This window comes from Beta vulgaris, chromosome 8 (genome assembly GCF_026745355.1).
Source record: "Beta vulgaris subsp. vulgaris cultivar EL10 chromosome 8, EL10.2, whole genome shotgun sequence".
Classification (NCBI taxonomy): domain Eukaryota; kingdom Viridiplantae; phylum Streptophyta; class Magnoliopsida; order Caryophyllales; family Amaranthaceae; genus Beta; species Beta vulgaris.
In genome coordinates, this window is record NC_079209.1 from 3,421,916 (window position 1) to 3,439,736 (window position 17,821).

Here is a 17,821-nt window from a genome sequence, read left to right on the forward strand (position 1 = left end):
ATATAACAAACTAAAAAAAGTACTAATACTATCTATATCCCTTAATGATTGCCCCATGTGAGCTATCTTGGTTGATCTTTTAAGAGTTAGTCCATATTTACTGAGTAGGTAATTTTGTATTTTACATAGGAGAAAAAGTATATCGAAATTAAGGAGACTATGTGACTAAAAAGATAATTGTGACAATTTTTAAAGGGCAGATCAAATAGGAAAGCAAAAATAATCTTTTAGGAATAGATGGAGTAGTGATACTCATTATAATCATGTGTGCCTTAAAACTAGTTAAAAAGAACCCACTTTGTGGTTTTTGTTTGATTTTTTTTAGTTTTTTAGAAAACTAAAATTTGAAAAACAATAACAATAACAAACAAGCTCTCAATGTTTTCAAAGTCTCTACAATACTTACATATGTAATAGCATAATAACTTAAATGAGATGGGTGCATAATAAATTATTGTGCGACAGGATAATTATTTTATCCTAAGTGAGTCATTTATATAGAATTGACCCTTTTGTCAGATGGGAGTAACTGTAATGACCCTTTTAAGGCAAAAAGTTATTCTTTGTTTAAAAGTTACCCTTATAATTTAAAAACGACCTATTTTGACTAAAGATGAACTAATCATACAATAAATTTGTCGTGCACTTAGGTAAGCACAATACTTGAACATTCATTTAATAACCGACTTCAAGATAATTTACCCATTGCTTCTCATTTTAAAATTATGATAAGAATTTTTATGATCTAAATTCATTTTTTGAGGGTTTAACATTCATTTAACTAATTAACATTTATTGTTCATTGGTGAAAAAATAACTTGAACATTTTCCCTCACTTTATAATAACCGACTTCAAGATAATTAGATTAGTTTTGAAACCCAAAATAAGATTAGAACTTGATCCAAACGGGGCTAAAACTATCCAAAATCATCAAGTGACTCATTATTCAAATATCACCCGAATTTAATTAATTTAAACTATAAACCTATTTCCGACGTTAGTCTTTTGGATTTTTCTTTCACGATGGCATTGGCATCTATATGAAGTTGGCAATCCCTACTTCATTCTTTTATTGTTGAAGTGCTTATAAATGGCCCCTAGCTAACCCCCTACCTTACAACCCCCTTACCTAAGAGAAATGATAAACATCTATCTGATAGATGTTTAGCAAACATCTATCAGGGATAAAACTGTCAATGTATATGGGAACAAGTTGTCAGTCAAACAAAAATGTGATCTCGAAAATTGCAAATTGTCAGTCAAACAAAAAAGTGATCTCGAAAATTACGAGTTGAAAAAGAGTGTTCATGCTACTACAACTAGTGTTCGTGTAACTACAAATAGTGTTTATGCAACTAACAAATAGTGTTCATGAAATATAAACAATGTTTTAGCCTCTTCTATTTTCTGGGACCCACATCACCACCTTTTCAGCCTTTTGGGACCCACATCATCACCTTTTCAACCTTTTATTATTTATTATTCCCTGACACAACAAGAATCCGCCTTTATAACGTCTACAATTAGCGTCCGCCAAAAAATTAGACGGTATCCGTCAACATACCGTCCGTTCTTCTGGCAGACGCTAAATACCGTCCGACTTTTGAACTATAGCGTCCGCCAAAAAAGCAGACGTAAAGTACCATCCGTTTTTGAAATTTACCGTCTGCTTTTTGGCGGACGCTAAATTTACGTCCGCCTGGCGGACGCTAATTGGGCCTAAACGGACGCTAATAATCCAGATATAACCTCAGCAAAACACGACCCTTGTTATCACATTTCGACGACATTTTCTACGAAATTTCAAACCCTAACCTCTCTATTCTCTCCGGCGAACCACCGTGCCTTTACTCTCTCCGGTGAACCGGCGCGCCTCCACTGTCGCCGGAGGACCGCCGCCGTGCCTTTACTCTCTCTGGTGAACCGGCGCACCTGGCGTCAGCGCATTTCTCTTACGCGTCTATTCTCTCCGCATCTCTCTTGCGCCGCCTGCCGCTGCTCTTACCGGAATATCACCGCGCCCTGCCGCTGCCGCCGTCAGTGGTTCTTCTACAATTGCTTAAGGTATGAACTTGTACCTTAGTTTTGTTAATTTTTGGCTTGAATTCCTTGTTGTTGATTGAGGTTTTTGGTATATTTGATTTGATATTGTTGTTGTGAGAGATGATTGTTGTTGTTGGTGTTTTCAATTGCATTGTTGTTGATGTTGTTTAGTGAATTTGTTGTTGTTGTTGTTGGTGTTTGAATTTGTTGTTGTTGTTGTTAAGTGAACTTGTGGTTGATAATTGAATATGTTAAGCATTGTTGTTGTTGATAATTAAATATGTTAGGTGTTGTTGTTGATAATTGAATATGTTAAGTGTTGTTGATAAAAGAACATGTTTAGTATTGGTGTTGTTCATCAACTTGTTTAATTTATTAATGATAATTGTGAAGTGATGGTATCATAAATTGTCTTATTATTCATAAATTGTCTAATTTTTGTCTACTACATATCGTAAGTACTTTTTATTAACAAGTAGTGAATATAGTGAATTGATACTTTCTAGTTGTATGTAGAGTTTTAAATTATGAAAAGGAAGGAACGTAGCTGGATGTATAACATACTTGATGGGCATTCCCTTAGAACCGAGTTTGTGAAAGGGGTTGATAAGTTCATTGAGTTTTGTTTACAACATCCACATTTAAATGACGGTGAGAAGATAAAATGTCCATGCATGAGGTGTAATAACTTGCATTACTTGGATGTGGACACGGTCAAAGTACAATTAGCATTGTAATAAAAAAAAAAGGAAAGGAAATTAGCGTCCGCCTATGAACTTAACGTCCGCTAAAAGTAATTTGAACCATGCAAGAGTTCGAGATATTAGCGACCGTTGTCTAACATTAGCGTCCGAACACGCAGACGCCAAGTAGCGTCCGAACTGGCAGCAGACGCTAACTAGCGTCCGCCACCGAAACGGACGCTACTTGGCGTCAAGCAAGGTAGCAGACGGTAAATTTGTAAAAGCGGTCGCTAACTTTTAGCGTCCGTCTGGCGGACGCTAATCCAGCCATTTTAGCGACCAGGGGTTTTGCATCAGCTCTTTAGCGTCCGGCACCGCGTTTTTACCGTCCGATTGTGGCGGACGCTAAAGCCTAACATTCTTGTTGTGTGATAGATGTTTTTCCTGAAACATCTATCAGATAGATGTTTACCATTTCTCCCTTACCTAATGCTAGTGAGTTCAGATACATTTCCTTACATGGCTTGGGTCTACTCATTAAATTATTGTTTACCTTCTATATATTTTTTCTCCCCTATCCCATAATATGGTGTTTATTTCTTACTATTGATGTCAAACTTTAAGAACTTTGATAAAATATTCTCATATATATATTTTTTGATCCATTTGAGCTAATAAGGCAATATAAAGTACAAAGAAGGGGAGGGAGGATTTGAACCTGTGACCTATTGTTCACAACACCTCAATCTTAACCACTAGGCCAATACATCCTTGATAAATATTCTCATATATAAACATACTCATATGTGGTTTTATTAGATTTGCCTCAACTTGTAGTTTCACAATATCAACTTTTTATGTTTTTATTAATAAGAAATTGAAAATATCGAAAAAGTCCATCTTGGAGACCGTATAAAAAAGAAACAGGAACATACATAGTATTAAATTACTCACCTTCCTATAAATCAGTCACATGTCCTACCCACTTACCTTACTTACTTACATTTTCTCTCTTCAATAAAAATTCATGAATAATCTACCAGCTCCAATTGTTTTTATTCTAATTTTATACAACTAATAAAGGCCCACTTAAAACTTCTCCTTGATACTTCTGCCCAAAATAAATAAACCGATTTTTTCATCTGGTTACCACGAGGTTTCACAATATGCACATGGTACCCTCGCGTTTTCAACAATTCACCTCGTGTCCCTGAGGTTTTAAAAAATACATGGCTTGCCCATGCCGTTATGTTTTCGTACAAACTTTATTCACCATTTTTTCCTCTGGTTTGTGAATATTTAGGATTCGATGATTGCCAACATTTTCACACTCTCTCCCCCACAATAACACCGACACCCCTACCTCCAACTACTGCATCAACACTAAAACTACCACCCTCCACTCCTTGTTTCGCCGACGCCTACGCCTCCAACTAGATTTCCTTCTATCGCTTTGCCTTGATTTCTCTCTCTTCAATTTTTTCGATGTTGATCCCAACCCCATTGAAGTGTTTGAATCCTAACCCACCCCATCCCCTTCCCCTCAACCAGCCCCACCCTCCCCCTTCCCTCCACTGCTGCAACACAATTTTCTCTCTCGCACCTCTCTTTCTTTTCCCGTGAGAAACCCCAAAACCCCAACCCAATTTTCTCTATCGCACTTCTCTTCCTCTCAGCTCGCCGGAGCTTTCTCTCACTCCCATCGTGCGGTCGCCACCTTGCCACTATTGTTGTTGTTTTGTTGTCGGTGGCTACATGTGGTGCGATTGGTCTTGCTTCTTCCCTCTATTCGGGTTTTCTCTCTTCTCTTCGAGGTGGAGTTATTGTGGGTCGATGTTGGTTAAGCCGATGCTGAGGTGTGTCTCGTCGGCGTTGTGGTTGGTGTGTGTTGTGTGTTGCGTGGTGCCCCCTGGGTTGACGGTGAGGTGGGGTCGGGCTGGGGTTGGGGCTGGATGGCGATGTTGAGTTGACGACTGCTGGGGTTGGGTTAGCGGTGTTGCCGATGCTGGGTGGGGGTTGCAGGGGTGGGGTGAGGGGAGGTCGTGGGGTTTGGGTGGTTAGGACATTAGGGTGGGTGGGGTTAGGTGGTGGGTTTAGGGGTTAGAGAAAGAGATAGGTTAATTAGGATTTAAAGTTATTAATTAGAATTAATTAGGATTAATTAGGATTAATTAAATTAGTTAGGTTAGTTAGGGGTTAATTTGGTTGCTTTAGCCTTACTATCAGAGTTGACGGTTGTTAGTCATTAAGAGTATTTTGATGATTTTTCAAAATCTGAGGGGCACCAGGTGAATATTGTGAAACTTCAGATGTATCTGGTGAAAAAACCGTAAATAAAAAATTATTTGGGGATGGATGGAGTAATTTTCTACTTTCCAAATTATCTATCAGCAGGTTGTTTCAAAATATTCCATTCTACAGTTATATGGTACTACAACTCATTCTCAATTTCGTCTGGGTATAATTCCAATTTCTTTGTCACATATAAGTTTTAGCTCGGGTAAAATGGGAATCAAATTCATAAGGGAGTTGTATATTGTTAGAAGTTATTTTCTTTCTACCTGTTCTAGAAGATGTTCGTTATTTTTTAGGGGATCGTTATGTTTTAAGTTGACATTAAAAAATTTACAAGTTATGAAAATTTTAATTGACCAAGAAAAAGATGGGTAATTTCCATGTTTTGTGGAAAGTTCTATAATCCATGAATTTTAATTTTCTCTCTTTTTTTTAAAACTTTTTTTGGCGCCAATTGAACAACTATTCCATCTTTTAATGAACTACATCTCTCATTATTTATGATCAACCAAACAAGCACTCATTGTTGGTCTGCCAACCTTATCTTTATTGTTGACATATTCACCTACTTTTTTATCTTTACTTTTCACTTATCAAAAATATTGTCCAAAAAGTATATGTGACATTAATTTTTTTTTTATTTGATGGTTGTGGCAATTAAATTAGAACTGAGATAATAAACAAGTGCTTTGAAAAATGACTTAAGTGGCCACATTATGACTCTAGATGACTTCACCAATAGCACTTTTTTAACTGACAGTCTAAAAATATGATGTTTAGTATGAAGTTATGAACTATGAAGGCTAAAAAGTAAGGAAAACTAGCTCATGCAGCCTCATGCAGTCATGCTATTCTTTTTTATTTCTACGATTGTAACGTTTGACATTATTTACCTATCCCACTTTAATTTTAGAATTTTATTACTAATACTATAATAAAACCAAATCTGTCATATAAAGCGTTATCAAACTTGTTAAAATCTAAAATTTCAGAATATCATTTTGTAATTTTACTAACCAATTGTTATAAATATTAATAGTCAAATTTGTTTATTAAGCAAACTTGTCATGTCAAAATGGTAGAAGTAAATTAGCATGCGAACAATAGATGCCGAAAAGTTTTTTTTTTTTTTTTTTTTTTGCTTCGTGTGACAAAAAAATGAGCTTGGAAATTGCATCACATGAATGAGATTATTCCCATATAACTTACAAAACAGGTAAAATACATGGACAAAACCTTACTCTTCTCTCTTATTTAAGCTTTTTATCCCTTGAAAAGTATAACATTACAGGTTACCTAATGGGAAGGCAAAGCAAAACATGGTGTGCCCTGAATGATAAAGCATAAGAAGGAAGCCATGCATTCTTTCCTTGTTAACCAGATATAGGAATAGAATCCAAGGAATGATATATGTAGGAAATGGAAAGATGGAAATAATTCTTGTGTTGTACCCTTTAGAGACTTTATACCAGAAGCGTAGACGAAGAAGATGAAGTTCATGCTGGAATTCCCATGGTGTTCCTGCTTCTGTTACACGAAGTCCAAAAGGAGCGAAAAAAAGAAACAACAACAGGGCAGAGTGAGCATCTTCAATTAATTGAAGTACTGTAATTCTGTCATCTTGTAATGAGGAACTGTAGTATTCTTCCTTTTCACTTGTTCTGTAATGATGTGAGAACTACTGTATTATGATGGAAAAAATATTCTTTCATTGTTTAAAAAGGATCTATTCTTCTGAAGTGTTTGCTCTGAAGTCTAAACTTTGCTACGAGGTTGATATTGAACTCTTAATTCACTCGGTTTTTGCGCTTGTTTTGCTATCCTTGGGCACCAATCCCATTTCCTGCATTTGATGTTCAACTGAAACTAGACCAGTCTGTTCAAGAAAGCTGCAAAAGTAAAAGCACAATATATCAATTACAAGAGGAGGTAAAACTACAGTAGGGAAATTATCAGAAGAAAATAAGCTTATTCTACCAACTAAACTCAGGATTAGTGGAACAAATAGAAGTTTAAGACAGACTTTTTTAGGGCGAGGGGGATGGGAAGTTTGTTTTCAATGCCCTATACCAAGGCATGGACAGGGCAAGGGTCAAATGACGGCAGGGTCATATCAAGACACGACCAGCTTATTAGGTACCCACACTTACCGTCCAGATGAGAGCATAAGATAACTTCAAATTCTTTTTGACAGAATAAGGCAGATAATAGCACAATTAACAAATTAATGGACTAAAATAACTTTCTCGGATTACAATATAGCAGATTCTCAATTAGGAAGTAAGAAAGCCTAACAAAGGAATAACAAATTCTCAATTAAGAATTAAGAGATAGTCTAACAAAGGAAAACCATGCAGTAGAAAATTAACTATTGGTGAATTGTGTTGACAATATTTCTTCCATCACCTAAACAAAAGACAAAAAAATATCAAACTCACAATTCATCAATCCATCAAGTCAAATTAGATGCAATACGGAATTCAACAAGGTATCTACTATGACATTGTTGGACCAATGAACAAGTCCAAAGCACATTCACTGGTCTCAAAGTTTATGGGTAAAAAACCTCGAAATGTAACTCGAAATGCAGTGTGTTGTATTTGGAAGCAAGAAGGATGTCTTGGCCTAATGAGGAAAAGGTATCTTTATACTTTATTGGCAACTTCCATGTGAATGGATGTGGGTTTTTCTATAGATTGGCTCCACGTAGGCGATGTCTGGCCTAAAATGTGAGGTAAATCAATTTTCCTACAAATGGCTGAGACTCCTGAGAGTGAGTGGGATCAACTAGAGGCTCTCCTTTATCTGAAGTCAACTTGAGGGGAAGTCCATGGGAAATATTAAGGTCTTGCATGAGACAGATTATAGGCCTTGACCATATTTAGAGCTTTTCTCAACTTCAATTCCCAGAAAGTAGCTCAAAGAACTCAAGACCTTCATGCAAAACTTTGTGCTCGAAAGCTTTCTAATTTATTTAAAATATTCGAAATTATTCCCAACCATAAGGAATCCATCCACATACACTATCGCTGCTACAGACTGATTGCCCTGATATTGTGTGAAGACTGAAGAGTGAACAGTGTGCTTTGGATTGTGAGAAGCCAACGTCTTTGATAGCCATTCTTAGCTTGGTAAACCATTTCCTACAAGCTTCTTTCAGTTGATAGAGTGATTTTGCAATTTGTACATTTTGTGGGACTGAGATATGGCAGCACTCTCCCCGTCCTTCAAATGTAGGAAGACCAAAACCTACGTATTCAGGAGGCATTTTGATATAGACATGATCTATCAGATCTACATGAAGAAAAAAATTTCTGGCTTGCATTTGATAGACATGTCAATTACCCATGGATGCCACAGCAAGGAGTGATCTCACTGTAGTAATTGTCTTGCCACAAGAGAAAATATATGTTCATAAGCTATTCCTGACATTTGGCTACACCCAAAAATAACCAATATGGCTTCGTTCATTCTACTAATCCATAAGGATTGAATTGGATTAAAAATTCGGTCTCCAAAAGCCTTTTACAACTTGTGGAGGTGATAAGTCATATTTATATATAGTTTTTAGGTTCATTTAGGTTGCATTTTAGAGCATTTAGTTTCATATTTAGTTTCATTATTGCATTATATTCTTAAGTTATGTTTTTCTATTTCTATTCGGTATGTTTTCTTGTTTTTGATGAATTTCAGGCATTGAGAACGTATTTGGATTATGATTAATTAAGCTTGAGGATTAGGAGCACTTGGAAGGAAGCTACAATGCATAAGGATCGTATGGATATGTCATAGTACGAGTTTGAGCAAAAACGAAGCGGAAAATCATTAGAAGAAATGTGAAAAAGAGTCACGTCTACTCTTCTGATCATAACTTTTGATGTGATTCTTAGAATCGAGTAATTCCACCAGATTTGGAAACTAGACTTGAAGATCTTTCCAACGATAGGTGGCACGCCCCAAGGAGACTTCTAGTCAAGGAGTTATGCCTTTCGGAAGATTGCACTGTTTCTGCTGGAATCTGCCACGTGTACGCGCGGATCACTAATCCGCCTATTAATGATTTATTTAAGATTTTCCTTATCTTGTAAATTACTTTCCAAGTCATATTAGGTTATTGAATATTTATTTAGGAGGTTTTCATTCTTTCTCTCCCCTCCTCCCTCTCACGTTATTTCTTTTTTAGGTTTTAGGGTTTAGTTTTTCTCTCTTCTCCTTTTTCTCTCTAGTTTCTAGTGTAAACCCTAGTTTTTATTTTTTCATTAATTCATGAGTTTATTAGTTTCTTTCTTGATTTCTTTATTATGTTTTCTTTTAGTTTAGATTTCATTATTTATTTCATGATAGAGTAGTTTCTTTTATCTATGGTTAAGTTGAACCCTAGTATGATTTAATTCATGATTGTTTCTTTAAATTCTCATATTAATTGTTAATTGTTCTTGCTTATTTGATTGTGCATATTCCAATACTAGATTAGGGATAACTAGTATTGTTATGATTCCATTGTCTTGATCACAACGGGAGTTGGATTTTGACGGATTTGAGTATTTCAATTAAGGACATGAAGTTCTCCACGGGAGTAGGTAGAATGGATTGTTAGGAAGTTAAAGTGCCGTGTTTAATGTCTTTAATTTGCATGATTCCACGGGAGTAGGCTTGAATGCATATTAGAGAAGCCATAGATACTCGGGAGAGGTTTATGGTACTTTATAGGGTGTACTTTTCCTTGTGAACATTTAATTTATTAGTTTGGGGTAGAAATTATTTTGTATTATTTCGTGCTAGTGGGGATACTTAACTGTAGAGTCTTTTATTTTTATATTGATTAGTATAGTTTAATTCACCATTATTCTTGATATTAATCTCTTTAGTCTTACCATTATTTAAGAGCTAATCATAGAACAACTTTCTCTCTGTGGGATCGACTCTGACTTACCCTACTACATAGTTAGGAGGATTAGTTAGGTTATTTTTGTTAGGTGCGCGACACGCCTATCAAATTTTGGCGCCGTTGCCGGGGAGACGGTTTTGTTTTAGTTAGTTTTTATTTTGTTGGGAGACTAAATTGTATATATTTTTTTTTCCTTTTTTGTGAATATTTTATTTATTTATTTTTAATTTTTTTTGTATCATGGAGTCATGCTATTTTGATGATGGGGATAATTATTTTGCTAGGCAACAACTAGTAATAATTTTTGGAATTCTCATGTTTACAGTTTTGATGCATCATATCAAAATCCTCCCAATTTTTGCATGAGTTCTCCTGAATTACCTCATATGTTATGTGAATCCCATGTATATGCTAGTAATTCTAGAGCAATTTTTTCTTTTCCTCAATATGAGAATGAATTGTTTTGGAAATACTATCACAGACTTGGTGATTTTATAGGTCCTAATCATGGAATTGAATTATGGGATATGTGCCTAGTGATTTATGAGGGGTTAAATGAAGAAACTAGGATGGTGGTAGAATCTATGTGTGATGGAGGATTTCTATTCCAATCGCCTGATTATTGTTGGGATTTAATTGAGTGGTTGGCTAGAGATACTTATGAGTGGGAGATGTCTTCATCTGCTCTTTCACCCCAAACTTACATGTCACCACCCCCTTATTGTTCTAATTGTCAGTCTACTTCTCATGATTTTTCTTCTTGTGATGTGACATTAATAGATGGTTTCGACCCCTCTTCCCAATTTGAATGTCAATCTGCTCAGAATTCTAGCCCCGATCCGTTTATTTATGATGATAATGAGGGGTGGATAATAAATGAGAGCTATTGGGATGATGAAAAGATTGAAAGAACGACTAATGTGATGGATGTTTTGCAGGAGGAAGAAGTCATGGTTGAAATTTCCTCTTTGGAGGAAAGTCAAGTTGAGCGTGAGGTGATTTATGAGTCTTTGTCGTACACCTACTGTTTTTTGAGTCTCATGTTCCATTCTCTGAGAAACTTGATATTATATCTTCTTCCCCTATATTATATCCTCCATCGTTCCTTCTTTCTCCCCTTTTGAATGACTTTCATGATAATGTAAATAATGTACAGTTAGTTTCTTTTCCTTCTTTTGAGTCATGTAAAAAGACTAACAATTTTTCTTCTTTTTGTAGTTTCAGTAATTTTTTAGTACTAATATTTTTCATTTTTCCTTTTACTGTTATATAATATGTTTTGAGATGTTTGCAGGAACATATGATAAGCTTCTTCGAGCATTGAACTATTATGAGTGGTCTACTAATCTTAAATGGTCATGCAAGACCTTAAATTTGCGCTTTTCGGGAGGCAACCCGAGTTTTAACTTAGTTTATTTCTTCTTTTCTTTCCTTTTTACTTTTTTTTTTCATTCTTTGTGTGTGATTTTTGGTTGTGTTGTTGTTCTTGTGATTGTAGGTGGAAATTGAAAAGAATCTAAAAAAAAAAAAAAAAAAATAAAAAAAAAATAAAATTGAGGAGAAGACGCAGCAGTACGTCGAGAGAGAAAGAGGAGCGATTTGATGATGCTGGTGTGCCACCACCATCTGTCCGTCCACCTGCTCCGACAGCAGTACCGACCACCCACCGTCGACTGATCTCCGCGCCACACCGTCGACTGCTCTCCGAGCCACACCTGCCCCCCAACGCCTTCACCCGTCGCCGGCGTCGTTCCGCGCGCGCCTCCCGCCCTCCGCCCTCTGCCCCTGCACGACCACCAAGAACCGCCACAGACCGCACCACCATCGGACCACCGAGCCTCTCTCGTGTCTCTCACCCGCTGCCAGGCGCCACACCCCTGAACCAAGCACCGACCTCTTACCGGCACCACCCGCGCCGGACTTTTACGCGTCTTCACTGCCCTACCGCCATCCACTCTCGCCGGATTCCACCGTACCCCCACCATCCTCCCGCCTTCCTTCTTTGGCCAAGACGATTTCCCTCTGATCTTTTTTCTTTTTTCTTTTTCTCTTTCTTTCTTACTTTTCTTTTCCCCCGCTTTTCTTTTCTTTTCATTCGCATTAGTCTGATATTTTTTTTTATTATTATTTTTTTCAATTTTTTCTTTTATTAGTACCTTTTCTCATAATCATCTAATTTTTTTTTTCTTTCTTTAATTGATGATTGTTGTAGGATTTGTGCAAAAGGCAGCGAAAAGTTCAAGTTAGTCTTCAAGAAGTCGTGCAATATGATTTTTAAGCTTATTCGATACTTCAATTGGGTAGTAAGCTTTTATTTTGTATTGTTAATATTCTTGATATGACTTTAAAATTTTTGCTTGGATTTTTCTTTTGATGCCCTCTTGTTGCGAATCTTTCCAACACATTGATTGCCTTTTTGAATTGTGGGATTTTTGTGGTTTTTGTGGTGTTGTGGTTTTTGGTGGGCGTTTTGGGTGATTTGGGGATCTAGGGGTTGGTTTTCGTTCCTTTTCTGAACTGGTTTTTGCAGTGAGGACACTGCAAATTCTAGCTTGGGGGAGGAATATTCTATCTTTTATTGCTTTTTAGTGTAGATTTCATTGCTTTCGTAGGATGTTGCACGGTTTGTACTGCTTATTAGGAGCGGGAGTTTACGTGTAACCAAAAAAATTGTACTGCTTTCTTAGATGCATGAGCATATTTCATCTCATTTTAGTTGCATCTATAGGACTACTGCTAAAACTTTTTGAGAACCTTGTTGATATTTTACTACATTTGTTAAGTGTCACTCATCTTGTTCATGATACCTCATAGCATGATTGTTTCGCAATTGATTGTTTGTGGTAAGATTGATTGATCTCTTTCTGGCTCGATTTAACATTACTATGCAGACACCTCAACCTAAGTGAGCTTTTGTGCCTATAAACTGACGTATCTGTGTCAGTTTTGTTCTTTCATGTGTGATTAGTTCCTCGTTGTTGCATTGATCTTGACTTTGACTTGGTACTCCTTGATATTTTGATAGTGCATTACATTTTGATATGATTGAGGCGTTTCATTTGATGATCTTAGCTCCAGAGTTATTCTTGTTTTCATATTATCCTTCCTTTACCCCGCTGAGCCTTTTCTGACTTTGTTTGATTGTTACCTACATTACAAGCCTTGCCTCATTTGATTTTTGTCCCAAGCCTAGCTTGGGGGAGCGAGTATTAGTTTTGGTTTAGTTTGTATTGAATTAAAGTGCTCTATTTGTGGTTTAGAAGGATGGAAAAGTATGTTTAGTGAGCTTGAAAATTGAAATGAAAGTTTGAAAAAAAAAAAAACACAAAAAAAAGTGAAAAATTAAATGAAAAAGTTGTGAATAAAGTGAAATAAAAAGGGTTGTGATTGAGTTTCTTAAGTGAAAAAGGTTGTTGATTAGATTTGGAGATTGTTGGTGTTGCATGGAGTTGTTTGATCTTTTATGGTCATGTTTTCAGTTATATGATGCTCCCCTTCTTGGTTTTTCCACCACAATTCCCAAATTATTTCCATACCTTTAACCTCAGCCCATTACAACCCTTAAAAGTCCTCTTGATCATTATGTATTGTATTGTTAGTATTAAGTGAGTCAAAAAGTCAAAGTTAAAGATATTTGCTTCATCTGAGTCGACTGATTTAGGTTGAGAGTCATTATTCATCCCTTAAACACATGAGGATTTGAGTGCAATAACTATAGTGAGGTCTGCAGGTTTGGTTAAATCCAGTTGGGAGAGATGGTTTGTGGTTTGATTGGAGAGTCGATTGCGATACATGACATGCTATGCGGCTTTGTTCGAGCTTGTTTCGATGCTTGGCTTATGTAGTGATTATATCTCTTGTGTTTTCAATTGAGTGTTTAGCCCTGTTGTAGTCCTATATTGTAGGTTGTCTAACTTTTCCGATGTTCATGTCTTATTGCTTGAGGACAAGCAATGGTTTAGCTTGGGGGAGTTTGATAAGTCATATTTATATATAGTTTTTAGGTTCATTTAGGTTGCATTTTAGAGCATTTAGTTTCATATTTAGTTTCATTATTGCATTATATTCTTAAGTTATGTTTTTCTATTCTATTCGGTATGTTTTCTTGTTTTTGATGAATTTCAGGCATTGAGAACGTATTTGGATTTGATTAATTAAGCTTGAGGATTAGGAGCACTTGGAAGGAAGCTACAATGCATAAGGATCGTATGGATATGTCATAGTACGAGTTTGAGCAAAAACGAAGCGGAAAATCATTAGAAGAAATGTGAAAAAGAGTCACGTCTACTCTTCTGATCATAACTTTTGATGTGATTCTTAGAATCGAGTAATTCCACCAGATTTGGAAACTAGACTTGAAGATCTTTCCAACGATAGGTGGCACGCCCCGAGGAGACTTCTAGTCAAGGAGTTATGCCTTTCGGAAGATTGCACTGTTTCTGCTGGAATCTGCCACGTGACGCGCGGATCACTAATCCGCCTATTAATGATTTATTTAAGATTTTCCTTATCTTGTAAATTACTTTCCAAGTCATATTAGGTTATTGAATATTTATTTAGAGGTTTTCATTCTTTCTCTCCCTCCTCCCTCTCACGTTATTCTTTTTAGGTTTTAGGTTTAGTTTTCTCTCTCTCTTTTCTCTCTAGTTTTAGTGTAAACCCTAGTTTTTATTATTTTTCATTAATTCATGAGTTTTATTAGTTTCTTTTGTTGATTTCTTTGATTATGCTTTTCTTGGATTTAGATTTCATTATTTATTTCATGATAGAGTAGTTTCTTTTATCTATGGTTAAGTTGAACCCTAGTATGATTTAATTCATGATTGTTTCTTTAAATTCTCATATTAATTGTTAATTGTTCTTGCTTAATTGATTGTGCATATTCCAATACTAGATTAGGGATAACTAGTATTGTTATTATTCCATTGTCTTGATCACAACGGGAGTTGGATTTTGACGGATTTGAGTATTTCAATTAAGGACATGAAGTTCTCCACGGGAGTAGGTAGAATGGATTGTTAGGAAGTTAAAGTGCCTGTTTAATGTCTTTAATTTGCATGATTCCACGGGAGTAGGCTTGAATGCATATTAGAGAAGCCATAGATACTCGGGAGAGGTTTATGGTACTTTATAGGGAGTACTTTGCCTTGTGAATATTTAATTTATTAGTTTGGGGTCGAAATTATTTTGTATTATTTCGTGCTAGTGGGATACTTAACTGTAGAGTCTTTTATTTTTATATTGATTAGTATAGTTTAATTCCACCATTATTCTTGATATTGATCTCTCTTAGTCTTACCATTATTTAAGAGCTAATCATAGAACAACTTTCTCTCTGTGGGATCGACTCTGACTTACCCTACTACATAGTTAGGAGGATTAGTTAGGTTATTTATTTTTGTTAGGTGCGCGACACGCCTATCAGGAGGCAATTTAGACATCCTCCAAAAGTGATTGGCCTCCAATGCTCCCAATTTTTCTTTCACAGCCAACACCCAGTTGTCATCTCACACAACAGCTTTGAAGGTATAGGGATCTTCATGGTCTGCAGTATTTGTGAGTTACAAGAAGAATGTTACTGTTTCCCTGACATATGCCACATTTACAACCGGAGTGGGATGTGTAGTTTGACTATGAGTGTAAGTCTCTGTCACGTAATCAGAAATGCAGTTGGCAGGTCTGTGTTTCCTAGTTAAGCATCTAAGTGCATGTGAACCTGGGTAGGTGGTTGAATCAAGTGTATCTGATGGGTCAACTGCATGATCATCTGAGTCCATGTATGTCTTCAATTGAGAGGAGGTTGGGGTTGCAGGCATTTGGATTCTCCAAGGTTGCAACTTGCAAGTAATGGTTGAGGTGAAGTAAGAGGGTCAAATAAGATGGTTTCATGAAACCTTATATCTTTAGGTGTGACACTCTTTTCAGTGGACAAATTAAAGAGTTTGAAACCTCCTTATTGTTCAGATAATCTAACCTAAGAATATACAATACACTACTCTAACAGCAAGTTTTTCTTTGTCCAAAGTAGGGAACCTAGAAAATGCCAGACAACCAAAGGTTTTGAGGTGAGAATCAGAGCGTTTTTTCCAGCAAAGAATTTATTATAAGGTGTTATGTTGCTAATAGCCTACTTATGATGTGATCAGCTATCATACACCGTAACCCCAATAAAATTTAGGAAGACTAGATAGCATTCCTTGCTATTTTCAAAATATCCCTACCATTTCCTGTCGACTCTTCAATTTTGTTGAGGTCTCTCTACATATAAATGTTTGAAGAGTTACACCCTCATTAGCAAAGTATCCCCTGCATTTCGAGTCATCAAACTACAATGCGAGTCTGATTTCAGAGTTTTAATCGCCACACCAAACTCGATCCTAACAGACTTACCAAACAGTTAAGAACAACTAATACATCCAACTTCAACTTGAGCATATACACCCATATTGCTCTTGAAAAATCAGAGACTAAGAACTGATACCTTCTACTTCCCATTCCTAAATAAGTGTTACTTTTAGTAAATTGACACTATTCATCAACTAACTTCAACTCTATTTTCTCATTATTATACTACAAAATACATAGTCAGGTGGAATCTTTTTATATTCGTCTCAATATATACTTTCAAAATATCAACTTTTTTATAATTTTTTATCAAAGAAGCGCATTAAATTACATAAAAAAGTAAATGCAACACTTATTTAGGAACGGAGGAACTATAATTGATGATAAATCAAGATATGTGAAAGCATAAATACAATAAAACCCAGCAAAATTAAGAGCAAAACTCATACAAAAACAAAACCATCACAAATTCACAATTAAAATCAAAGATTATACCTTGTAAGCAGCAAAAAGAGGGTAAGTGAGATGAGCACAAGAAACCCAACATGGAGAATCAAAGCAGTATCACTAGATGTAAAACCCAGAACAAGCATCAAAGTTAGACTTATACCCAGCATTACAAACACCATTTTCAAGGTAGTCCATGTTGGAGCCTGCAAATTTTGTATTTTTTAGTACTAATCAGACAGTTTTGACCCAGCAAATAATTAAGCAAAGAAATCAATAAATAATTGTAAAATAAGCATAATGTATAAATGTACTGACATTGACTCCAGGAGCTAATGCACCAACTAAAACTGCTTGTACTGATGATAGATCTTCAAATTCAGATGGCTTTTTTTCCATTTTAATCTGGAATTTTTCTTAGAAGGGTGGTAAACGGGGAAAAAAAGGAGAGAGAATTACTTAATTTAGTGTGAGAAATCGGAAATTAGGGTTTGGGAAGCTTGCAATTGGAGTAAAGATCGATTATTGTCGTCGGGTTGATTGGTTTGGCGGAATTCGGTTAATCGGAGAGGGAGTCAAAAGTCAATGAGTCATCCGAAGATGACAAAGTTATAAGTTATAAGTTATAAGTTATAAGTTATAACGACTAATAATCCCTCTAATATGGGAAACTACAAATTTATCAATAAAAAAACTAATATGAACCCGGTGCACACTAATTAGTGTGCACCCGATCCATATCACGTGAGTTTATGATAGTGTATATTGATATGATATAGTGTATGTTAAAATGATATAGTGTATATTAAAATGATATAGTGTATGACTGTATGTTACAGTGATATAATGTATGTTAATATGATATAGTGTATATTAAAATGATATAGTGTATGTTACAGTGATATAGTGTATGTTAAAGTTATATAGTGTATGTTATAATGATATAGTGTATGTTAAAGTGATATAGTGTATGTTAAAGTGATATAGTGTGTGTTACAATGATATAGTGTATGTTAAAGTGATATAGGATGTGTTAAAGTGATATAGGATGTGTTAAAGTGATATAGTGTGTGTTAAAATGATATAGTGTATGTTACAATGATATAGTGTATGTTAAAG

The 17,821-nt window shown here is 35.7% G+C and overlaps 1 protein-coding gene across 1 annotated transcript; it reads right to left on the minus strand.

Annotated features, from left to right (window-relative positions):
• Positions 1-6,170: 6,170 nt before the first annotated feature.
• LOC104900663 (hypothetical protein) lies at positions 6,171-17,311 on the minus strand. The gene is made up of 3 exons (XM_010688152.3): positions 17,021-17,311; positions 16,751-16,908; positions 6,171-6,911 (listed from the first exon to the last, which is right to left on the minus strand). Exons 1-3 carry the CDS (start codon positions 17,099-17,101, stop codon positions 6,815-6,817), a joined length of 336 nt encoding a protein of 111 aa, XP_010686454.1. The 5' UTR covers positions 17,102-17,311; the 3' UTR covers positions 6,171-6,814.
• Between the last annotated feature and the right edge of the window lie 510 nt (positions 17,312-17,821).